Here is a 25,972-nt window from a genome sequence, read left to right on the forward strand (position 1 = left end):
CCTTAAATAATTACTCTAACCAGGCTCTGTTGATGTGTTTTCTTTTAAAGTTAATGATTAAATAATCATTCAGAAATAGTTTTGTATCCATAGCTACTCTGTTTAACTTTTGCTTAATGGTCTATTGCTAGTACCTGATCCACTGTACAGCCTTGAAATTGAATGTGTATGTAAATATCTTGAAATCAGATTAGAAAGATACAGCTAGTTATATTCAACTACTTCTAATGTCAGAATGTTGCATAGTTCAAAATTGTGTGTTTAACATTCTAGTTAAGTTGTGTTGTGCAAAATCAACGATTTGACACCAGAATTCCATTCCTGCACATGCAGTACTTTTCTTTGTTTAGCTTTTTACTAATCATTTTATTTTAAATGCAGTACTCTCTGTATCTATGTCAGCATCTGTACAGGTTGAGAGGGTGTCTTGTTTATGCTTATGAATTAAGAGTTTACCTATACAGACTTCCAATGGCGGCCATGGTGTGAAAGGTCGCACATTTGTTGCTTCCGCTTGTGGTGGTATTTTTGGACCTTTCCCCGATTAACAGGCGGATGTTTTAGTGGAAAAAAGTGCAGGAGTGGTGGGAAAAAGTTTGTTCCACCGGTGGATGGATTTGTGGACCAGAAGTGGTTTTGGGCGAAAGGAGCTGTTGGAGCGAAAAACTGCCTGCGACACAGAGGAAGATGGCGGAGGGTAAGGGATCGGCCCTAACATCGCAGTGCCTAGGGAACAGCTGGTGGACTTCTTGAACAAGAAGTTCACCCAGCAGAGGAAGACGTCTCTGGAAGACCTGGCGTGGATGGTGGATCCGCTTAAGCCGGAGATCGCCCGTGTGGAGATGAGGTTGGAGCCTCAAAGCCAGGACATCCAGAAGGTGGAGGAGACGGTGGAGGTACATGAGGCAGCTTGCCTTGTTGACGGCCGAGATGGGGGTGATGTAGAAGTGGCCTCAGGAGAAAGTGGAGGATTTGGAGAACCCCTCCTGGAGCCAGAACCTGAGGATCGTGTGGTTGCCAGAGGGCATTGAGGGAGCGGATGCTGGCTCGTATGTGGCCAAGATGTTGGAGAAGCTGCTGGGAGAAGCGTTCTTTGAATGGACCCTGGAGGTGGACCGGGCCCACAGGGCACTGATGAGGAAGCCGCAGGCTGATCACGCATGGAACGTGAGAGGGCTGAATGGACCGGTCAACAGGGCTTGCATGTTTGGCATTTGAGGAGCTTAAAGACGGATGTGGCATTCTTACAGGAAATGCACCTGAAGATCAGGGATCAGATTAGGCTAAGGAAAGGGTGGATAGGTCAGGTCTTTTATTCAGGACTGGATCTGAAGATGAGGGGTTGGCGGTCTTGAGAAATAAATGGGTAGCTTTCGAAGTGGGGAGGCGTTTTTTGAAGGGGTTGGAGTTCCCTAGGGTGGAGGAGGATCTGGTGGAGGGACAGGGAGCCCCATTGGGCTGGTTGAGGTGGTGGAGGTTATGGGGGGCGATGCAGGTGGGCAAGGCCCCGGTCCCGGCCGGGTTCCCGGTGGAATTCTACAAAACATTTTCGGGGGACTTGGGATCCCTGCTGGTAAGGGTGTTCAATGAGGTGAGTGAGCGGGGCTGCTCCTCTCCTTCTCCCCTCCTCCTCTCTCTCTCTCTCTCTCTCTCTCTCTCTCTCTGTCCCCCCAAACGTTATCACAGTCCTCGATCTCCTTAATTTTAAAGAGCGACCGTTCCCGTCGGCCAGGTACTCCACAAGCCCGGTTGTGGTGGCAGACCTGAGCGTGTGGGGACAGTGGCAGCAGCACCTGAGGCTGGAGGGAGCCTCGGTTTGGGCACCGATTTGGGGGAATCATAGGTTTGCTCTGGGGGAGCTGGAGGGGAGGGGTTGTATTGGGAGTGGCAACAAGCAGGTAGGAGTGGTTTTGGGACTTACTCATTGGGAGCAGCTTTCCGAGCTTGAAGGGGTTGGTGGAGGAATTTGAGTTGCCCGACGGGAATGGGTTCCGATATTTGCAGATGAGAGTTTTTGTCCGGAAGCAGGTACCTCCCTTTCCTCACGTGTTGCCCCAGGGGCTACAGGATAGGTGGTGTCAAAAACAGGTGTGGGGGAGGGCAAAGTGTCGGAAATTTATAGGAGTTGATGGATTGGGAGGGAACCCCAATAAGGGTAGTGAAGCGTAAGTGGGAGGAAGAGTTGGGGAGGGAGGTCGAGGCTGGGGTGTGGGACGAGGCTTTGAGGAGGGTGTACGCATCCTCGTCGTGTGCAAGACTTAGCCTTATTCAGTTTAAGGTGCTCCACAGGGCATATCCTCCACCCCTTAATATAAGTGTGGGCGGTGTGCAGGTGGGCCCATGAATCCTGTCCACATGTTTTGTTTTATGGTTGTGTTTGATGTGTAAATATATAAATGCCTCAATAAAATATTTTTCAAAAAGAAAATTTACCTATAGAACTTGGCGAGAGCAAAATTAGTTTTTAAAATTAATATACTCAATAAAATCTGCCTCCATTGATCTGAAATTAACTTTTTCTAACCAATACCCAAAGCGACGTGTAGCCAATGGTTAAAATTGAGGACTAAATTTAAGTATATATTTTTGGCAATCGCAACTTTCTGGGTAGAGATGCTAGCTGGAGTATGAGAGTAAATGTGGGCTCTGTATGATTTTTAGCATTTGGCCAGAATATACCGTAAGTGCTGCAGTTTATTGATGAGTCACACAACTATTGATTGCATCTGTTGCTACAGAATGGTCTGAACGTTATACTGGTGTTTCAGTGACCTACAGTGATGACAAGGGCTCTTTTGCCTTTACTTTCTGTGAGTAGATTATTCTCTGGATGGTCTGAAGTTTATTTCTGGTTAACTTGTACTATAGAATTTTATGTGGAGCTAGGGATTAACCATTGTTAGATTCTAGTAAAGACCAATAACTTGAAAAGAAAGGAATTCCCAAACCACTCTGGAAGGAATACAGGGACAAGATTTCACTTTGTAAAAATGACATAGTGGCGATCAAATCCTCAATCAATATAAGACCATGGTATTTCACTTGAAAAAATAAATGTAATTTTAAACGGTCCATACAAGGATATGCCTCGCCTAATTAAAAGCACACGCATCACTTTCCACACAAATGTGACACCAGATGCTGTCTAAACTGTCCCCACTTCAGTTCCTGGTCTTTACTGATCCTAGCTCGCGATGATAGCTGCACCTAATGAATGTTGTGCAATTGTCCTCAGCACGAGAGATGGCAAAGTGAAAAAAGGTCACACTCGTGACTGATGTCCAGTGACACTTAATCGAAGGTGGAAATGTGGGGGTAGGGTTCAGTTGTATGGAGAATTAGAAAATCAAAGTTAAAGGAGAGGGTAGAAGTGCAGGTTAATGATGAGGACTTTCAAATAGTTAAAGGAGCCAAGGGCTCAGGAGAGCTTAGTAAAGTTTCCAGACCACGTAGTGGAACAGAGAGTATAGAAGGTGGCAGTAATCTAACCACGGGCATAGCAAAAAAGGTGACAAGTATAACAAAGCAGGACTGAGGGCGTTGTATCTAAATGCACGCAGTATACGGAACAAGATAAATTATCTTGAAATTGGTCGGTATGATGTTTTGGGCATCACAAAGACGTGACTGCAAGGTGATCAGGGCTGGTATCTAAATATCCAAGGATTTGTGTACTATCAAACGGGCAGATGGGCTAAGGGGGCGGGGTTGCATTGTTAGTAAGGAATGAACTTAAATCAATAGCAAGAAGCGATATAGGATTAGAAGGCATAGAATCTCTGAGGGTGAGTTGAGGAATCGCAAAGGTAAAAAAACCCTGATGAGAGTTATGTACAGGCCCCCAGCAATAGTCAGGATGTGGGGCAGAAAATAAATCAGGAGCTAAATCAGGAGCTAGAAAAGGCATGCAAAAAAGGCAATATCACAATACTCATGGGGGACTTCAAGATGCAGGTAGAATGGGAAAATCGGGTTGGTAGTGGATCCCAAGTAAAGGAATTTGTGGAATGTCTAAGAGATGTTTTTTTTGGAGCAGCTTGTGACCGAGCCTACTAGGGAACATGCAATTCTGGATTTGGTGATGTGTAATGAGGCAGACTTGATTAGGGAACTTAAGGAGAAGGAACCCTTAGGGAGCAGTGACCACAATATGATAGAATTTACCCTGCAGTTTGAGAGGGAAAAGCTGCAATCGGATGTTACGGTATTACAATTAAATAAGGGTAACTACAAAGACATGAGGGAGGAGCTGGCCAGTGTTGATTGGAAAGGGAGCCTAGCAGGCAAGACAGTGGAACAGCAATGGCAGGGGTTTTTGGGGGTTATTCGGGAGGCACAACAGAAATTAATCCCAAGGAGGAGGAAACATGCTAACGGGACGACGAGGCATCCATGGCTGACGAGGGAAGTCAAAGACAGCATAGAAGCAAACAAAAAAGCATCGAGGATTAGTGGGCAGCCAGAGGATTGGGAAGTCTTTAAAAGTGAGCAGAGGACAACTAAAATATCAATAAGGGGGGGAGAGAAGATGAAATATGAGTGTAAGCTAGCTAGAAATATAAAGGAAGATAGGAAGAGTTTTTTTCAATATGTAAAAGGTAAGAGAGAGTCAAAAATAGACATTGGACCACTGGAAAATGAGGCTGGATAAGTAATAATAGGAAACAAAGAAATGGCAGAGGAACTGAATAGTTACTTTGCATCAATCTTCACGTTGGAAGACACCAGTGGGATGCCAGAGCTCCAGGAGAATCATGGGGCACAGATAGGGCTTTCGCTAAGGAGATGGTGCTGGGGAAACTGAAAGGTCTGAAGGTGGATAAATTACCTTGACCGGATGGACTACACCCCGGGGCTATGAAGGAGATAGCTGAGAAGATTGTGGAGGCATTGGTGGTGAGTTTTCAGGAATCACTGGAGGCAGGGAGGGTCCCAGAGGACTGGAAAGTGGCTAATGTAACACCGTAGTTTAAGAAGGGAGAAAGGCAGGGCAGCACGGTGGCGCAGTGGTAGCACTGCAGTCTCAAGGCGCCGAGGTCTCCGGTTCAATCCCGGCCCTGGGCCACTGTCCGTGTGGAGTTTTCACATTCTCCCCATGTTTGCGTGGGTTTCGCCTCCACAACCCAAAGATGTTCAAGGTAGGTGGATTGAACACGCTAAATTGCCCCTTAATTGGAAAAAGTGACAGGAAATTATAAGCCGGTTAGTCTGACTTCGGTCATTGGCAAGATTTTAGAGTCCATTATTAAAGTTGAGATCGCGGAGTACTTGGAAGTGCATGATAAAATAGGACTGAGTCAGCATGGCTTCGTCAAGGGGAGGTCATCTCTGACTAATCTGTTAGAGTTCTAACAAGGAAGTTAAACAAGGGAGAACTAGTGGACATGATTCATTTAGATTTCCAGAAAGTCTTTGACAATGTGCCGCATTGGAGACTGTTAAATAAGTTCAGAGCCCGTGGTTTTAAGAGTAGGATCTCTTTAAGAGTATGGATAGAGGATTGGCTGACTGACAGAAGGCAGAGAGTGGGGATAAAGGGGTCTTTTTCAGGATGGCAGCTGGTGACTAGCGGTGTGCCTCAGGGGTCAAAGCTGGGACCACAACTTTTCACAATATAATTTAACGATTTGGAAGAAGGAACTGAAGGCAACGTTGTTTAGTGTGCAGTTAATACAAAGGTATGTAAAGGGACAGGTAGTATTGAGGAAGCAGGGGTCTGCAGAAGGACTTGGACAGGTTGGGAGAGTGGGCAAAGAAGTGGCATATGCAATACAATGTGGAAAAGTGTACGGTGATGCACATCGGAAGGAGAAATGGAGGCATAGACTATTTTCTAAATGGTCAAATGCTTCAGAAATCAGAAGGACAAAGGGATTTAGGATTCCTAGTTCAGGATTCTCTCAAGGTTAACATGCAGGTTCAGTCAGCAGTAAGGAAGGCAAATGTAATGTTGGCATTCATGTTGCGAGGGCTAGAATACAAGAGCAGGGATGTACTTCCGAAACTGTATAAGGCTTTGGTCAGACCCCATTTGGAGAATTGTGAGCAGTTTTGGGCCCATATTTAAAGAAGGATGTGCTGACCATGGAAAGGGTCCAGAGGAGGTTCACAAGAATAATTCCTGGAATGAAGAGCTTGCCGTATAATGATAATCACTCATTATGACAAGTAGGCATCAATGAAGTTACTGTGAAAAGCCCCTCGTCGCCACATTCCGGCGCCTATTCGGGGAGGCTGGTACGGGAATTGAACCCACGCTGCTGGCATTGTTCTACATTACAAGCCAGCTATTTAGCCCACTGTGCTAAACCAACCCCAGTATGAGGAACCGTTGAGGACGACTCTGGGTCTGTATTCGTTGGTGTTTAGAAAGATAAGGGGGGGATCTTATTGAACCTCGCAGGATACTGCGAGGTCTGGATAGAGTGGACGTGGAGAGGTTGTTTCCACTTGTAGGAAAAACTAGAACCAGAGGACACCATCTCAGACTAAAGGGACGATCCTTTAAAACCGAGATGAGGAGGAATTTCTTCAGCCAGAGGGTGGTGAATCTGTGGAACTCTTTATTACAGAAGGCTGGGGAGGCCAAATCACCGAATGTCTTTAAGACAGAGATAAAAAGGTTCTTGATTAATAAGGGGATCAGGGGTTAGAGAGATAGAGATAGAGAAATACAGCACAGAACAGGCCCTTCGGCCCACGATGTTGCGCCGAACTTTTGTCCTCGGTTAATCATAGAATTTTGGACAATTTTTCATGGCCAATCCACCCAACTTGCACATCTTGGGACTGTGGGAGGAAACCGGAGTACCCGGAGGAAACCCACGCAGTCACGGGGAGGATGTGCAGACTCCACACAGACAGTGACCCAAGTCGAAATCGAACTTGGGACCCTGGAGCTGTGAAGCAATTGTGCTATCCACAATGCTACCGTGCTGCCCTTAAGAAGTTAACCTACACTCCATTATTCTACCCTAATCCAAGTACCTATCCAAGTACCTATCCAATAGCCGCTTGAAGGTCCCTAACTTTTCCGACTCAACTACTACCACAGGCAGTGCATTCCATGCCCCCACTACTCTCTGGGTAAAGAACCTACCTCTGACATCCCCTCTATATCTTCCACCATTTATCTTAAATTTATGTCCCCTTGTAATGGTGTGTTCCACCCGGGGAAAAAGTCTCTGACTGTCTACTCTATCTAGTCCCCTGATCATCTTATAAACCTCTATCAAGTCGCCCCTCAACCTTCTCCGTTCTAATGAGAAAAGGCCTAGCACCCTCAACCTTTCCTCGTATGACCTACTCTCCATTCCAGGCAACATCCTGGTAAATCTCCTTTGCACCTTTTCCAAAGCTTCCACATCCTTCCTAAAATGAGGTGACCAGAACTGCACACAGTACTCCACATGTGGCCTGACCAAGGTTTTGTACAGCTACATCATCACCTCACGGCTCTTAAATTCAATCCCTCTGCTAATGAACGCTAGCACACCATAGGCCTTCTTCACAGCTCTATCCACTTGAGTGGCAACTTTCAAAGAACTATGAACATAGACCCCAAGATCTCTCTGCTCCTCCACATTGCCAAGAACCCTACCATTAACCCTGTATTCCGCATTCAGATTTGTCCTTCCAAAATGGACAACCTCACACTTGTCAGGGTTAAACTCCATCTGCCACTTCTCAGCCCAGCTCTGCATTCTACCTATGTCTCTTTGAAGCCGACAACAGCCCTCCTCACTATCCACAACTCCACCAATCTTCGTATCATCTGCAAATTTACTGACCCACCCTTCAACTCCCTCATCCAAGTCGTTAATGAAAATCACAAACAGCAGAGGACCCAGAACTGATCCCTGCGGTACGCCACTGATAACTGGGCTCCAGGCTGAATATTTGCCATCCACCACCACTCTCTGTCTTCTATCGGTTAGCCAGTTTGTTATCCAACTGGCCAAATTTCCCACTATCCCATGCCTCCTTACTTTCTGCATAAGCCTACCATGGGGAACCTTATCAAATGCCTTACTAAAATCCATGTACACTACATCCACTGCTTTACCTTCATCCACATGCTTGGTCACCTCCTCAAAGAATTCAATAAGACTTGTAAGGCAAGACCTACCCCTCACAAATCCGTGCTGACTATCCCTAATCAAGCAATGCCTTTCCAGATGCTCAGAAATCCTATCCCTCAGTACCCTTTCCATTACTTTGCCTACCACCGAAGTAAGACTAACGGGCCTGTAATTCCCAGGGTTATCCCTATTCCCTTTTTTGAACAGGGGCACGACATTCGCCATTCTCCAATCCTCTGGTACCACCCCTGTTGACAGCGAGGACGAAAAGATCATTGCCAACGGCTCTGCAATTTCATTTCTTGCTTCCCATAGAATCCTTGGATATATCCCGTCAGGCCCGGGGGACTTGTCTATCCTCAAGTTTTTCAAAATGCGCAACACATCTTCCTTCCTGACAAGTATCTCCTCAAGCTTATCAGTCTGCTTCACGCTGTCCTCTCCAACAATATGGCCCCTCTCGTTTGTAAATACTGAAGAAAAATACTTGTTCAAGACCTCTCCTATCTCTTCAGACTCAATACACAATCTCCCGCTACTGTCCTTAATCGGACCTACCCTCGCTCTAGTCATTCTCATATTTCTCACATATGTGTAAAAGGCCTTGGGGTTTTCCTTGATCCTACCCGCCAAAGATTTTTCATGCCCTCTCTTAGCTCTCCTAATCCCTTTCTTCAGTTCCCTCCTGGCTATCTTGTATCCCTCCAGCGCCCTGTCTGAACCTTGTTTCTTCAGCCTTACATAGGTCTCCTTCTTCCTCTTAACAAGACATTCAACCTCTCTTGTCAACCATGGTTCCCTCACTCGACCATCTCTTCCCTGCCTGACAGGGACATGCATATCAAAGACACGCAGTACCTGTTCCTTGAACAAGTTTCACATTTCACTTGTGTCCTTCCCTGACAGCCTATGTTCCCAACTTCTGCACTTCAATTCTTGTCTGACAGCATTGTATTTACCCTTCCCCCAATTATAAACCTTGCCCTGTTGCTCGCACCTATCCCTCTCCATTACTAAAGTGAAAGTCACAGAATTGTGGTCACTATCTCCAAAATGCTCCCCCACTAACAAATCTATCACCTGCCCTGGTTCATTACCAAGTACTAAATCCAATATGGCCTCCCCTCTGGTCGGACAATCTACATACTGTGTTAGAAAAGCTTCCTGGACACACTGCACAAACACTACCCCATCCAAACTATTTGATCTAAAGAGTTTCCACTCAATGTTTGGGAAGTTGAAGTCGCCCATGACTACTACCCTGTGACTTCTGCACCTTTCCAAAACCTGTTTCCCAATCTGTTCCTCCACATCTCTGCTGCTATTGGGGGCCTATAGAAAACTCCCAACAAGGTGACTGCTCCTTTCCTATTTCTAACTTCAACCCATATTACCTCAGTAGGCAGATCCCCCTCGAACTGCCTTTCTGCAGCTGTTATACTATCTCTAATTAACAATGCCACCCCCCCCCCCCACCTCTTTTACCATTCTCCCTAATCTTGTTGAAATATCTATAACCAGGGACCTCCAACAACCATTTCTGCCCCTCTTCTATCCAAGTTTCCGTGATGGCCACCACATCGTAGTCCCAAGTACAGATCCATGCCTTAAGTTCACCCACCTTATTCCTGATGCTTCTTGCATTAAAGTATACACACTTCAACCCATCTCCTTGCCTGCAAGTACTCTCCTTTGTCATTATTACCTTCCCCACTGGATCACTATGTGCTTTGGCGTCCTGACTATTGTCTACCTTAGTTGCTGGACTACAGATCCGGTTCCCATTCCCCTGCCAAATTAGTTTAAACCCTCCCGAAGAGTACTAGAAAACCTCCCCCCCAGGATATTGGTGCCCCTCTGGTTCAGATGCAACCCGTCCTGCTTGTACAGGTCCCACCTTCCCCAGAATGCGCTCCAATTATCCAAATACCTGAAGCCCTCCCTCCTACACCATTCCTGCAGCCACGTGTTCAACTGCACTCTCTCCCTATTCCTAGCCTCGCTATCACGTGGCACCGGCAACAAACCAGAGATGACAACTCTGTCTGTCCTGGCCTTTAACTTCCAGCCTAACTCCCTAAACTTGTTTATTACCTCCACACCCTTTTTCCTACCTACATCGTTGGTACCAATGTGCACCACGACTTCTGGCTGCTCACCCTCCCCCTTCAGGATCCTGAAGACACGATCAGAGACATCCCTGGCCCTGGCACCCGGGAGGCAACATACCTTTCGGGAGTCTCGCTCGCGACCACAGAATCTCCTATCTATTCCCCTAACCATTGAATCTCCTATTACTATTGATTTTCTATGCTCCCCCTTCCCTTCTGATCCCCAGAGCCAGACTCAGTGCCAGAGACCTGGCCGCTGGGGCCTTCCCCCTGTAGGTCATCCCCCCCAACAGCATCCAAAACGGTATACTTGTTTTGAAGGGGAACGGCCACGAGGGATCCCTGCACTGTCTGCCTGTTAGTTTTCTTTCCCCTGACTGTAACCCAGCTACTCTTGTCCAGTACCTTTGGTGTGGCTACCTCCCTGTAACTCTTCTCTATGACCCCCTCTGCCTCCCGGATGATCCGAAGTTCATCCAGCTCCAGCTCCAGTACCTTAACACGGTCTCTGAGGAGCTGGAGTTGGGTGCACTTCCCGCAGGTATAGTCAGCGGGGACACCAGTGGTATCCCTCACCACCCACATCCTACAGGAGGAGCATGCAACTGCCCTAGCCTCCATCCCCTCTTACTTTACAGAATTATCTGCCCCTTGGACCAACTAGACCTCCGCCCTCCGACTCTACTTCCAGTCAGCTGTACTCTAAACTCCTGGCTCTCTTCACGCTCTTTGATAAATATAGGAAATGAAATGTAAGGAGCACCTTACTCCCTCCTCACCTAACTCCCCCAGTCACCAGAGGAGAAGGCAGGTGATTGGGGATGAGAAAAATATCAGCCATGATTGAATGGTGGAGCAGACACGATGGGCCAAGTGGTTTAAATCAGCTATGTTTTCCCTCCTCACCATCCATTCCAAAAACATTAACTGCCTGTTAAGGTATGAGAAATAGCCACTAGGATAACACTGCCATGAGTAAGTTCTGAAGTTGATGTCACAACAGTTCTGATGTTGACAAAGCACTGAAAGACTTTGTTTCTGACAAATGTTTGTCAGTTGGCAAGACCAATCCAAAGCAGCTGGCCATTGGAGATGATTTACTAGGATCTAATAACTGAAGAGCTGAAGCGTCCACACATACTTTTTAGAAGCCAGCTCAGTAACAATGCTCCTGCTAATCACTACAGTCCTGCAAAGTCACTGGGGATGGCACTGGACCTTGGGTAAAGGTCACTGTTTTCAGCTTTATTGATGTTACAGTTGTTATCAATATAGATTTGCTTGCTTAGAATCTGCCCTGCTGTATATTTTCACATTAGGAGAGCGGAATTATTCATAAAATGTTAATGTCTTTCTCTTCTCCATGTTTTATTTAATAAATTTAGAGTACCCAATTCATTTTTTCCAATTAAGGGGCAATTTAGCGTGGCTAATCCACCTACCCTGCAGATCTTTGGGTTGTGGGGGCGAAACCCACGCAAACACGGGGAGAATGTGCAAACTCCACACGGACAGTGGCCCAGGGCCGGGATCGAACCTGGGACCTCGGCGCCGTGAGGCAGCAGTGATAACCCACTGTGCCACCGTGCTACCTTTCTCCATGTTCATCAACATTTTTTGCATGTTCAGCCTTTTGTATTTCAGATCTGTAACACATATGGGTTTCCTTTTTAGAATGGGCTGTACCTATATGAACTGGAGCTGCATTTGGTGTTGCAAAACTACATTCAGAATGTGGTCTGTAGTATAAATGCAGCATGATAATTTATTTGTCATGCTTGAATGGGTCAATCCAGTGAGGTGCCATTTTGTTCTTGGGATTAAAGGTACCAGTCCCAACAAAAGCAGTCACTCCTGGACTGCATCTGCTAAAGTGTGGGGGCCTGACACAAGGGAACAGAAATTATTAATCATAACTTTTTGATGCTGAAATATTTCATATCAATAGCAAATTATTACTAGTGATGAAGAAAATATTAGCAGCTGTAGTAGAATGAATTACCTCAATTTCCTGTGTGTAATTTTGCAAATACTTAATCCTAATTTGCTTTTAACAATTGTATTTTTTGACCAGGCTTCCCACAACATTGGCATCGCTATGGATACGCAGCAAGGTCTGCTTGTTCCAGTTGTTAAGAATATACAAGCTCTTAGTGTCTTTGAGGTTGCAGCAGAATTAAACCGGCTACAAACTTTGGGCTCTGCCAATCATCTGGGGACAAATGATCTCACTGGAGGGACATTCACTCTCTCCAATATTGGCTCGGTCAGTAAAGTGCAGTTACATTACTGCAGTTTCCCATGTCTTTGCCTTTGAGTTGTTTTCTAATAATCCACCCCTAATACTTGGGGTTGTAATTCAATTAATTAATGCCATATTTCTGTCAGATATTGGAAGTACAAAAATGGTTATTATTTTTGTAAGATCTGTGACTATAATTTCTCCAGGTCATTCCACCTTCAGCTGCCATCACACAATCTCTGTCCTAAGCACAATTTCCTCTGGTTACATACTGTTACTATGTCAACTGTATGTCAAACAATGTTATAAAAGGAAAATACTGCAGATGTTGTAAATCTGAAATAAAAAAACAAAAAATGCTGAAAAGATTCAGCAGGTCTGACAGCATCTGTGAAGAGAGAAACAAGTCCGTATGACTCTTCTTCAGAGTAAAACAATGTAAAACGGTGTTGGTCATTTGAATTCTGATCCAAATAAGGAATGATTCAAGGATTGGATTTTGCTGTCTGTTCCTGCAAATGTTTCAGACTAGTTCTGTGGGAGATACCAGTTGCAAAGAGTATCGAGGTAAAAGGATAAAATTGTAACTGCAAGAAACTGCTTTATAAATCTAAAAAAGACTCATGTCATTTCTGTAACTTAAATTAAATTACTAAATTAAAACCATATTCTATGGGCACTTTTACCTGTTCTTTAGTCAAAACCTCTAATACATTCTTTGTGCACCCTTTCTTGTGCTTTTGCTAACTTAACCTTAATATCAGGGATGCTAGTTTTGGCATGCAAATTAATTTCTCAAACATTGGAACAATATAAGCAGTGATGTTTATCATTTGTACAGTGGAGTGCCGTTCTATTACTTCTCTAGTGATGGGATTCTAGTCAGTGCACAGAGCTGCTTTCAGCTGACAGGTTGGCATGCTGAGCAGCCCTGTCATTTGAGCTTTTGATCTTGAATCAAGTTTTCAGTTGCATAAAGCACGGATTATTTTTTTACTTTTTAATGCACTAGACTCAAGCTGCTGTCCAGTTTCAATTTAAATATTGGAGATTCAGCTCATTATTAATGCAGTGTTCAGAAATTCACTTATTGTAAGCAGGTTTATCGTCTGGTTAAAATTATATTTAGTGTTCCTGATGACTGCTTAGTACAATGTTGGCGTTCCTCCTCGCAAGCTAAAAATAAACATGGCGACAATGTCATAAGGTGACTATAGAATTAGCATTTGAGCATCCAGTTCCAATGAATCTATACTGTGGCCATATTATCAACTTATACACCATGACATAGAGATAACTGTAGAAAGTGTTAGTACTGTACTCGCATGAGTAATGCTGTGCATTTTATCTGTAGTGCTAATAGTAATGGACAGCTGCATGCATTGTAATGTTGACCCTTTGACAGTTGGCAAAACAGTTAATGCTCCACAGTCTAACTTACAATGCAGTGTCTTTTATTTAATTGTAAATAAGATTTAAAATGTTGGATGCCTCAGAGGGTATTTATGAGTCCTATCTGTCTGTTTGTAGATCGGAGGCACCTATGCTAAACCTGTCATACTACCTCCAGAGGTAGCTATCGGAGCTATCGGAAAGATACAGGTATGTAATTTGGCATAGCTATTCTTGTGCTTGTAGGAATCCATATGTTTATTCATCATTCCTGCTATTTTATCCATATTTCTGATGGACATGTTTAATGTTTTAGGTTCTACCCCGATTTAATGATAAAGATGAAGTGATCAAGGCTCATATCATGAACGTTAGCTGGTCAGCTGATCACCGGATTATCGATGGAGCCACAATGGCCCGGTTTTCAAACCTTTGGAAATCTTACTTGGAGAATCCTGCGTCCATGCTGCTAGACCTAAAGTAAAAGCGGGTCGCTGACATACAACAGCTTATTACAACAGACCAGTTTCAAAGAAGAGAAGATGGTTTTATTTTGATGTGATTTATAAATGTTGCCACATTTTTCTCTTGCGGTTTTGTATTCTGAACAGTGACTTGTCTGAAGCAGTTTATATTCGGTACAGATTAGACTTTGGTTCTTTTGTTACGTTAAGTGGTGGAAGGGGTACAATACTCCAGAGGGTGAAGTTTACACTGAACATATGGTTAGAGGAACAGTCTCTTCTATTCCCCCCCGCAAAACAAAAAAAAAATGATGGTTAGGCTATTTTGGGAATCTAGCAATTTTAGCATGTAGCTTTAACTGCAGAAACACAGGCCATAATTCAATCAAACCAGTTTGCAGTCTAATCTGCCTTCTATCATTCTGCCTTTAAGCACTAACATTTTTTAAGCTATCAAATTAAACATGTTCCGCCTGTTACATAATGGCTGCAGAATTTGTCTTGTATAAAGTTTTACAACCAATTATGCAATGTTAGAAATGTACAGAACCATAACATGTTTATTAATATGCGCTGTTGCAATAAAACAGCCCAGAGTTTTTAGTTACGTTTTGGTGCAGAAATATCACTTGGTGCTCAAAGGGTTATGTAGTTTAATTAACCGGATAATTTCCAGGTTCTGATTACATGAGAAACATTATATTCCAACACTAATTTAAAGTCCAAAGATCATGTACAAAATGTATACAGGATATCATTGTTCTGATCTTTACAAGATTGGTTTCAATAAATATTTACTGTGAAATAGCATTTTAATCTCTTGATCTTCTGCAGCAGACATTTTGTGGCATTTAAAAAATAATATTAAGAACCATCACTTAGTGAAAACGAATTCTAGATAATTTGCTGATAACTATTTGCATAGGTGCTGTGTGTGTTTTGGAAGGGCAAATATGAATGTGAATTGGATGTCACTTCTATTTTTACCAACGTTTCATATTTTGCTATGGTTCAATCAGGTAGCAAAAGCTCCTTTACTGTGAATAGCATGCATTAACAAGTGTTAAGTGTCTGTACCTTTTCGGCATAGAAGGCAAAACATTATTAAAATGTAAATCATTTCATCTGAAAACCAAGTACAGATAATATTTAGGTTATTGTACTGTGCTTTATGTTAAGCAATGTGTTGCGAATTCTGCAACTAAATAGTTATTTTTTTAAAAATTTAGAATACACAATTTTTTTTTCACAATTAAGGGGCAATTTAGCCTGGCCAATCCATCTATGCACGGAGGGGTTTCCTGTACGGGCTGCTGCTGCACCCCCTTCACCCCCTTACCCCGCCCGTCGTCTGGACATGCCATGGTGTGCCTCGTTGCTGTCCAGCAGCGGAGGTCCGCACTGGAGGTCCCTCTATGGAGGAGTCCACCCCCTCAATCTTGGGGACCTGGGGTGAAGGGTGTTGCATGCAGCAGTGCCGTACAATCACCGATTGAACCGGTTCACGGACTCACCAGAAGCGTGCTATTTTTCTTGTGGAGTCTGTGGACCATGTCTATGTTACATGTTTTAGGCTGCTCTCCCTTTTTAGTTTTCAAACCAATCTTTTGCTGGAGTTTTGTTTGCACTTCAGCCCCACACTCCTGATCTACGGGCACCCGGTGCAGAGAGGGGCGGGGAAGGCGGAGGACCTCCTTGTGAACCTGCACCTGGGCCTGGCGAAGCGCACCATTTATAGGTCCAGGCGGCGGGCAACCGAGGGGGTCGTCCGGCCAGACTGTCTGCCCCTCTTCTGCGACTACATTCTCTGCCAGGTGTCCCTGGAAAAGGAGCATGCGGTGTCCACGGGCATCATCGAGGCCTTCTGTGCCCGGTGGGCACCACAGGGGTTGGGATGCTTTATTGACCCCTTTAACTGCATTCTTATTTGATGTTCTTTTAAGTTTCCGTTGATCTTTGTTATGTTCAGGCAGTGCCCCTAACAGGAGTGGCCCTTTTTTGCTTTGTCCCTCAGTTTGTTTTCCTTTCTTCGGTTTTGTTGGTGGACCTCAAAAGAGTGGCCAATCCATCTAACCTGCACATCTTTGGGTTGTGGGAGTGAGACCTACGCAGACATGGGGAGAATGTGCAAACTCCACACAGACAGTTACCCGGGGTCGGGATCGACCCCGGGTCCTCAGCGCTGTAGGCAGCAGTGCTAACCACTACGCCACCATGACGCCCTTACTAAATAGTTATGTTAACGCAATATACAAAAACTTTAAATTGCCACTATTATCGTAATTACATACAAAATGACTCCTAACTATCTATGGTATCCAAATTTTTTTTAAAAGGTATTTTATTGCAAACATGTATCAAACAGGTTACAACAAATAAACATCCCTGGAAACATATTTCCCATCAACTATACAGTCTGTACAGATTTCTTTCCCTTTTTCACCCCCCACCCACCCTCTTGCGACGAACAGATCCTCAAATATGGTCACAAACATCCCCCACCTTTTCTCAAACCACCCTGCAGAGCCCTTTACTGCAGGAAGTCGTACAGGTCACCCAACCAGTGTAGTGCCCCCCTCCTTGGACTGCTCTGCACCTTCCCTGGCCTTTGCGTGTCTCTTCCTCCCTCTCTCCTCACCCCCTTCTGCATCTTACTGCTCTCACCCCCTCCTTTGTGAGACTCATCGTGAGATCGAGGGGGAGGTAAAACTGTCCCATGTAAAGAGTCTCTTTTTTTGAGACGAGAGGTCTGCATCACTGCTGGTGGCGCTGTCTTCCCAGCCCATGCTTGCGCACAAATGCGTCTGCTTCTGCTGGTGCGCTGAAGAAGTAGTCTCTACCCTGGAAAGTCATCCAGAGTTTGGCGGGTATAACATTCCTAAACACACATTGTTCTTGTAAAGGGCCACCTTGGCTATGTTAAATAGCACCGGCGCTTGGCCTAGTCTGCCCCAATGTCCTGGTACACACTGATCGAATGTCCCTCCCACTTACAGGGCCATATATGCTTTGACCAGTTCAGGATCTTGAACGGTTTTGGAACCTGTGCATGACACGCTGATGGCTCAGGGTGCTCCCCAGCCTTGGGCTTTGGCCGGAGTGACCTGTGGGCTTGTGGAAGCTTTCTCCTTCAACAAGTTTGCCCAGCATCTGTGCCACATACTCCAAAGGGTGAACCATCAACCTTGCCATGTCATCTCCAGTGAGGCAATGGGGTTTCTCTGGTCGATCATGGCCGTCTCCAGCTTTCTGATCGTCGCATTCTGTGTCTCCGGACAGTGCTCCAGTTTTCCAGCCCTGCTTGAGGGAGGATTGACGGCTCCTCTACTGCCACTTGCATCATCGCCATCGTTTTTAGTTTAATGGGGTCTTTGAGCACTTGGAACTTCTGTGCTAGGAAGTCCCTCCATTCACTTATCGGGGGGTAGCTCAACATGTGTTCTGGCGGCCCAATCCCATTCAGATGTGATCCGATCCTTGTTGCCCTATCTGTGTGCCATCACCTCAATCTTCCTCTCCAGACTTTTACTGGCTCTGCCATCTTTTCAGCCCCTCGGGTTGTAGCCTGGCATGCCTCATTTGTTGTGGTGGTGTTGGAGGGTGGGGGGCTTTTTTCCCCTGGTCTAGCGGGCAGTTTTTGAACAAAAAGTGCCCAATTTCAAGTTTCCAGGAGAGCCACCTTACATGCATCCGCTCAGCACATCCCCGTCGTGCTGGATATATATATATTTCAAAAAAAAATTTTATTCTCCTTTTTCACATTTTCTCCCAAATTTACACCCATCAATAAACAGTAATCAGTAACGAATGTAATGTCAATCCTCATATCAATAACAACGTTCCCATCCTCCCACCAAACCCCAGACATTGGCCCGCATGTTAGCACAAACAAATGACAAAAAGGAATCGTCCATAGTCACCATTAACACATACAGTCCCCCCAACCCCCCCCCCAAATGTTCGATGTGATCCAATTCTCGAAAGTGGCGTAATGAATAACGCCCGTCAATTGTAGAACCCCTCCATCCTTCACCTCAGTTCGGATTTGAACTTTTAAAGAGTCATGAATTCCAGCAGGTCCCCCCGCCACGCCAGGGACCTCTCCACCCCAACAGGATCCGCCTTCAGGCGACCAACGAGGCGAAGGCTACAACATCTGCCTCCGCGCCCGTTTCCAACCTCGGCTTGTCCGACACCCCACCCCATTTATGGCCTCCCGAGGGCCTGGGTCCAGTTTCACGTGCACCACTTTTGAGGTTACCCTAAACACCTCCTTCCAGTAATCCTCCAGCTTTGGACAGGACCAAAACATATGAACGTGGTTTGGGCCGCGCCCCCCCCCCCCCCCCCCCCCCCGGCAACGTTCACACACATCTACCCCCTCAAAGAGCTGGCTCATCGCCCTGTAAGGTGCGCTCTTTACACCACCTTCAGTTGTATCAGCCTCAAACTCGCACATGAGGTAGAGGTGTTCACACTCTGGAGCAGCTCACACCAGAACCCCTCCTCCATACCCTTTCCCAATTCTGCCTCCCACTTTGCCTTGTTCCCTTCCACCGGTGCCTTGTCCTCCTCCAAAATAGCCCCGTAAACCGCCGATACTACCCCCTTCTCCAGTCCCCCTGTCGTCAGCACCTACTCGAGCAATGTGGAAGTCGGCTCTACTGAGAAGCTCTGTATCTACTTTCTGGCAAAGTCTCGAATCTGCATGTATCTAAATATTTCCCTCTGCTCCAGCCAATACTTCGCTCCCAGCTCCTTCAATCCCACAAAACGACCCCCAAGAAACAAATCTTTTAGTGTCCTAATTCCTTTCTCCTCCCATCTCCGAAAATTTCCATCCCACTTCCCTGTCTCAAATGTATGGTTCCCCCGAATCGGCATTACCCTTGACCCTGCCCCCAACCTGAAGTGCTGTTGAAACTGCTTCCAAATTCTCAACTAAGCTATTACTACCGAACTCCCTGAGTATCTCCCCGGGGTCGTCTTGAGCAGCGCTGTCGCTAGCGCCTTCAATCCCGACCCCCTACCCAAACTCTCCTCCATTCTGACCCATTGGGAGTCAACCCCTCTGACCCAGCTCCGTACCTTCTCCACCGAAATCGGGGTTATGGGTTAGCGACATGGCTGGGATTCTCAGGTTTGAGAAATTCAAGTTCGCCCTGAGGATCAACGTTAGGGTTCGTCCGGGGGTGGCAGCCCTTTATTTACTTCTTCGGGGAAAATTAAACTGTTAGATACAATGAGGGAAGGTGGGGGAGATCTGCGAGTGGAGGAGGAGAGACTGGGGAACTGTGTGTGTCAGCCATGTTGGCTGGGTATGGTTGTTGGTTGGCGCGGTGTTACTGAGTTATGTTTACATTTGTAATTATTGTTATAAAATCATAAATGCCTCAATAAAATGAATTTTTAAAAAAGGACGGACGGGGGGTGGCGGAGTTTAGCATGTCCAGGAAGGAAACCGGAGCATATGGAGGAAAGACATGCAGGCACGGGGAGAACGTGCAGACTCCACAGAGACAGTGACCCAAGCTGGGAATCGAACCTGGAACCCTGGAGCAGTGAAGCAACAGTGCTAACCACTGTGTTACTGTGCCGCCCTTTGTGCTACCGTACCGATAAGCATTTGGCATGCTTATCTTCATCAGCCTGGGCATTGAGTACAAGAGTTGGCAGGTCATATTACAGTTGTATAAAACTTTAGTTAGGCCACATTTGGAATATTGTGTGCAGCCCGGTCACCACACTACCAGAGACTTGAATGCTTTGGAGAGAGTGCAATGATGGTTTGCCAGGATGTTGCCTGGTCTGGAGGGTGTTAGCTATGAGAAGACGTTGAATAAACTCAGATTAATTTCATTGGAAAGACGGATTGAGAGGTATAGACAGGATGAATAATCAGAAGCTTTTTCCTAGGGTGGAAAATGCAATTACAAAGGGGTACAGGTTCAAGGTGAGAAGGGGAAAGTTTAGGGAGATGTGCGGGGCAAGTATTTTCATGCAGAGAGTGGTGGGTGCCTGGAATGCATTGCCAGTAGAGGTGGTGGAGGCAGGCACTATAGCAATGTTTAAGATGTATCCTGATAGACACGAATACATGAGCAGGGAATGGAGGGATTGTTTGGGCAATAAGTAGTTGGTCTAAATAAGGAATCTGGATAGGTGTAGACTTGGTGGGCCAAAGGTCCTGTTCCTGTGCTGTAATGTTCTTTGTTCTAATCTGTCATGCTATTACTGGGCAGCAAATATCGATAAGGTGCAGGGGTGGTTCAATGTTCCAGACTCTATGGGGGATGGAGGAGGTTACATGCATAGGGTTGAGTCTTGTACCCTGGTTACAGCACCACTCCCTTTTTCCCCTGCCAGGTTTTCTTCAACCCCACTGGTGATTCCCACTTTGAGGATTTGGAATCAGTTTAGGCAGCATTTTAAACTTGGCTCCATGTTGCTGTTGGCTCCGATCTGCAGGAACCATAGGCTTATGCAATCTGGCCTAGATTCATCAGTTAGGACATCGGCGATGGAGGGATTGGAGAGGTTCAGAGACTTGTTTCTGGAGGGTAGATTCGTCAATCTAGGCAAGTTATTACAGAGGTTCCAAATCCCGAGAGGGAATGTATTCAGGCACTTGCAGGTGCACAATTTGTTTACGCAAGGAGCTTCCTTCATTTCCCCTGGTACCGTCACCTTCGCTTATGGATAATGTCCTGCCCTTGGCTGAGTTGGGGGAGATTAATATTTCGAATGACTATGGGCGGATGTTGGCGATGGAGCAGGCATTGTTGGATGAAGAGGAATGGGAGGGTGAGCTGGGTTTGGTCTTTGGGAAGGGGGGTGGTGTGTGGAGTGAGGCTCTTCACAGGGTCAACTTCACATCCTCCTTGAACCTATGTGATCCAGTTCAAGGTGGTGCACAGGGCGCACCTGACTAGAGTGCTTATGAGTGGGTTCTTCTTGGGGATGGAGGACAGGTGTGAGCAGTGCTCTAGGGGGCTGGCGAATCGGACGCACATATTCTGGTCTTGCCCAAGTTTTTTTAGTTTCTGAGTCTCCTTTTGTGTTACAATGTCAGAGATTTGGGTCGTTCAGCTGGAGCTATGCCAATTGGTGGCCATTTTTGGGGTATTGGACTCCCCGGTGCTGCAGACAAGGACCAGGGCAGATGTCTTGGCCTATGGCCCGATAATAGCCCGGATGCAAGTTCTGCTTGAGTGGAGGTCCCTGGTACTGCCTAAGGCCTTGGCTTGGTTGGGGGACTTGATGTTTGCACCGAGAGAAGATCAAGTATACCATCAGGGGATCGGTGGAAGGGTTCTACTCGAGGTGGCAGCCCTTCATCTCCTTTTTCAGGGATCTATTATTGTCAGCTGTTAGAGAGGGAGGATTGTCTTTTTTTTAAAAGCCTATTTAGTTGTGTTTTGTTTGGGACGACTATGTGGTGTACTTCGGGAATAATATGGGGTTGGGATTTGTTGTGTTTGTAATGATGAAAATTTTTTTTGGATAAAAATATTTTTAAAAATGAATTCCTCAAATACTGAAGCAGTCTGTGTCCACGTGCAACAAGAAAGTCCAAAGATGTGTGGGTTAGGTGGATTGGCCATGCTAAATTGCTCCTTAGCGTCCAGGGATGTGCAGGTTAGGTTATGGGGATAGGGCAGAGTGAACGGGGAGTGAACATGGGTAGTGTTCACTTTCAAAGGGTCGGTGCAGACTCGATGGACCAAATGGCCTCCTTCTGCACTGTAGGGATTCTAAGACCGGGACAAGATTCATCTTTGGGCTGATAAGTAGCAAGTATTATTCATGCTGCACAAGGACCATGCGATCACCATATCCAACAAGAAAGGCTCTCACCATCTTTCTTTGACATTTACTGGAATTGCTGTCTTTGAATCCCCCACCATTAACGTTTGGCTGTCATTGTTCATCAGAAGCTTTACTGTGGCTACAAAGCAGGTCAGACTCTGGGTTCTTTTGTGGTGGGTAACTCGCCCAACTCCCAAAACGTTTTCAAAGATCATAGAATTTACAGTGCAGAAGGAGTCTGCACTGGCCCTTATAAAGAACACCCCACTTAAGCCCATGTCTCTACCCTATCCCCGTAACCCCCACTTAACCTTTTTGGACACAAAGGGCAATTTAGCATGGCCAATCCACCTAACCCACACATCTTTAGACTGTGGGAGGAAACCGGAGCACCTGGAGGAAATGGGGAGAACGTGCAGACTCCGCACAGACAGTGATCCAAGCCGGGAATTGAACCTGGGATCCTGGAGCTGTGAAGCAATTGTGCTAACCACCATGCTACCATGCTGTCCACCATCTACAAGGACATCTATGATGGAATACTCATACCTGGTAGAGTGCAACTCTAATTACATAAGACATAAGAATAGGATCATAAGAACTAGGAGTAGGACATCTGACCCCTCGAGCCTGCTCCACCATTCAATAAGATCATGGCTGCACTTTTTGTGGACTCAGCTCCACTTACCCGCCCGCTCACCGTAACCTTTTATTCCTTTGCTGTTCAAAAATCTATCTACCTTTGCCTTAAAAACATTTAATGAAGTAGCTCGACTGCTTCACTGGGCAGGGAATTCCACAGATTCACTGCCCTTTGGGTGAAGAAATTCAGCTTCAACTCAGTCCTAAATCTGCTCCCCCTTATTTTGAGGCTGTGCCCCATGGTTTTACTTTCACCCGCCTGTGGAAACAACCTTCCTGCTTCTATCTTATCGATTCCCTTCATAATTTTATACGTTTCTATAAGATCCCCCACATTCTTCTAAATTCCAATGAGCATAGTCCCAATCTACTTAGTCTCTCCTCATAAACTAATCCTCTCAATTCCAGAATCAACCTAGTGAATCTCGTCTGCACCCCCACCAGTGCCAGTACATTCTTTATCAAGTAAAGAGACCAAAACTGCACACAGTACTCCAGATGTGGCCTCACCAGCACCCTATACAGCTGCAACATAACCTCCCTGCTTTTGAACTCCATCCCTCTAGCAATGAAGGACAACATTCCGTTTGCCTTCTTAATTACCTGCCGCACTTGCAAACCAACTTTTTTGCGATTCATGCACAAGGACACCCAGGTCCCTCTGCACAGCAGAATGCTGCAATTTTTTACAATTTAAATAACAATCCATTTTGCTGTTATTCCTACCAAAATGGATGACCTCACATTTAGCAACATTGAATTTCATCTGCCAGACCCTTGCCCACTCACTTAAACTATCTATATCCCTCTGCAGACTTTCAGTGTCCTCTACCACTCACCTTAGTGTCATCTGCGATCTTTGACACATTAGACTTGGTCCCCAACTCCAGATCATCTATGTAAATTGTGGACCCAACACTGATTCCTGAGGCTCACCACTAGCCACTGATCGCCAACCAGACAAACACCTATTTATCCCCACTCTTTGCTTTCTGTCAATTAACCAATCCTCTATCCATACTAATACATTCCACGTAACACTGTGCACCTTTATCTTATGCAGCAGCCTTTTGTGCAGCACAATATCAAATGCTTCTGGAAATCCTGATACATCCACACATCCACTGATACCCTGTTATCCACCGTGCTCGTAATGTCCTCAAAGAATTCCACTAAATTAGTCAAACATGACCTGCCTTTCACAAACCCATTCTGTGCCTGCCCAATGGGACAATTTCTATCCAGGTTGACACCATGCAGGACACCATCCAGGACAAAGCAGGCTGCCTGACTGACACCCATTCACCACCTTACACAACTACTCCCTCCACTAGCTGTGCACCAAGGCTGTTGTGAGTGCCATTTATAATTTCACTGCAGCAATAGGCCAAGGCTTCTTCAGCAACACCTCCCAAACACATAATCCCTATCACCTAGAAGGGTATACCACCATCTCCAAGTCACGCACAATTCTGAATTATGTCGCTATTTTTTATCATTACTATTAAAAATGCTGGAACTCTGACAGAGCTTTGGGAATACCTTTGCCATACAATTGCAACGAATTTCAAAGGTAGCTCAGCATCACTTCGGGTGCGGTAAGACATGGGTAATAAATGCTGGCCTTGCCAGCAACACCTATGTCCTGCGAACAAATTAAAAAAACATCCACAGTTCTTTCAATGGCTCAGCTGGTAACAACCGTTCTCAATTTTCTGATTGGTGCTCCTGAGCATTGAAATTAACCTCTTATGCAAATTAGTTACTGTTGGTAAGATAACACTCAAGGGTCTGTGACTGAATCATAAGTGGGAGATTTCCATGTTTATTCCCTTTTCAGTTGAGCTGATCTCAGGTGCTCCAAAAGGTACATGTTGTCTTTGTGTCAAGCACCCCTAAGCTAGTCTTGTTCCACACACAGCCTGAGGGCCAAATGCAGCCCTATGTGGTCCTTGGAGCCAGTTTTCAAAATGCCATTCAAACAGGTAAGTTTAAATGGGAGAATCTGTATGGACCAGGGGTGGGCAAACTACGGCCCGCGGGCCGCATGCGGCCCGCCAAAGGTATTTCTGCGGCCCACCAAGTCATTAAAAGAAAAAAAAAAAAAATTTTTTTAAAAAAAATTTTTTTTTAAGGTTAATGGGGGGGGGGCTGTTGGGTTACTTACTGGTATAGGGTGGATACGTTGACTTGAGTAGGGTGATCATTGCTCGGCACAACGTCGAGGGCCGAAGGGCCTGTTCTGTGCTGTACTGTTCTATGTTCTATATGAGGCGCCCAGAATCATAACCGGGTGAAGTAATTATTTTACTTAATATACTATGCGGCCCTTTGTGAATTGTGAATTTCTGAATGTGGCCCTTGCACGGAAAAGTTTGCCCACCCCTGGTATGGACCATAAGCTGTTTCTTTTTGAAGTTTGCTGCTGATAGGCTCACTACTAACACCAAATGTCGGAGAGAATATGTTTGCAGGAGCAGTGAATACCAGCAGTGAGTTTGGGGCCTATGGAGCAGAGGGCTGGGGAGCAGGGAGCACAGGTGCCGGCGAGCCCAGATGTGGGGGAGCACAGCCCAGTGGCCTCCCGAGTGGCCCCACTGACGTCAGGAATGTATGTGGGGTGGGTAGAGAGTGCAGGGGAAGAATGTATCCATAAGTCTGCTTAACTCCCAGTATCCTTGTTCTAATTCGCCCTCACCCACACAAAAATACAATCCCATCCGCACTCAGTGGGTGAGGGGAACTGAGTGAGGACCCTGAGCCTGGGAGTGAGCCAGATGTACACACACTTACACTATTGCATGTTAATACTCCTTTTTTTTATTACCCATGTTATTTTACTCAGCAAGTTGTACATTTTCATAATTCTATTTTTTCTTAAATCCATGTTTAATGTTGTGCTAAGGGCTGCATGCTAGCACAGTAGTTAGCACTGTTGCTTCACAACGTCAGGGACCTGGGTTCGATTCCCGGCTAATATTAATCTTTATTATTGTCACAAGTGGGCTTACATTAACACTGCAATGAACTTACTGTGAAAAACCTCTAGTCGCCACACCCAGGCCTGTTTGGGTACACTGAGGGAGAATTCAGAATGTCCAATTCTGGATCAAACCTGGGACCCTGGTTCTGTGCTAACCATTGTTGCACCGTACTGCTTGGGTCACTCTTTGTGGAGTTTGCAAGTTCTCCCCTTGTCTGTATGGGTTTCCTCCGGGTTCTCCGGTTTCC

At 45.7% G+C, this 25,972-nt stretch overlaps 1 protein-coding gene across 2 annotated transcripts in view; it reads left to right on the plus strand.

The window, feature by feature from the left end:
• dbt (dihydrolipoamide branched chain transacylase E2) overlaps positions 1-15,100 on the plus strand; it is a 71,445-nt gene extending 56,345 nt beyond the window's left edge. For both annotated transcript variants that reach the window (XM_038794762.1, XM_038794763.1), the window contains exons 9-11: positions 12,267-12,458; positions 13,965-14,036; positions 14,143-15,100. In XM_038794762.1, coding sequence (XP_038650690.1) covers positions 12,267-12,458; positions 13,965-14,036; positions 14,143-14,310 — 432 coding nt within the window. In that variant the 3' untranslated portion in view covers positions 14,311-15,100. The remainder of the gene's footprint in view (positions 1-12,266; positions 12,459-13,964; positions 14,037-14,142) is intronic.
• The last annotated feature ends 10,872 nt before the right edge of the window (positions 15,101-25,972 follow it).

Source organism: Scyliorhinus canicula, chromosome 4 (assembly GCF_902713615.1).
Source record: "Scyliorhinus canicula chromosome 4, sScyCan1.1, whole genome shotgun sequence".
In the NCBI taxonomy this organism is placed as follows: domain Eukaryota; kingdom Metazoa; phylum Chordata; class Chondrichthyes; order Carcharhiniformes; family Scyliorhinidae; genus Scyliorhinus; species Scyliorhinus canicula.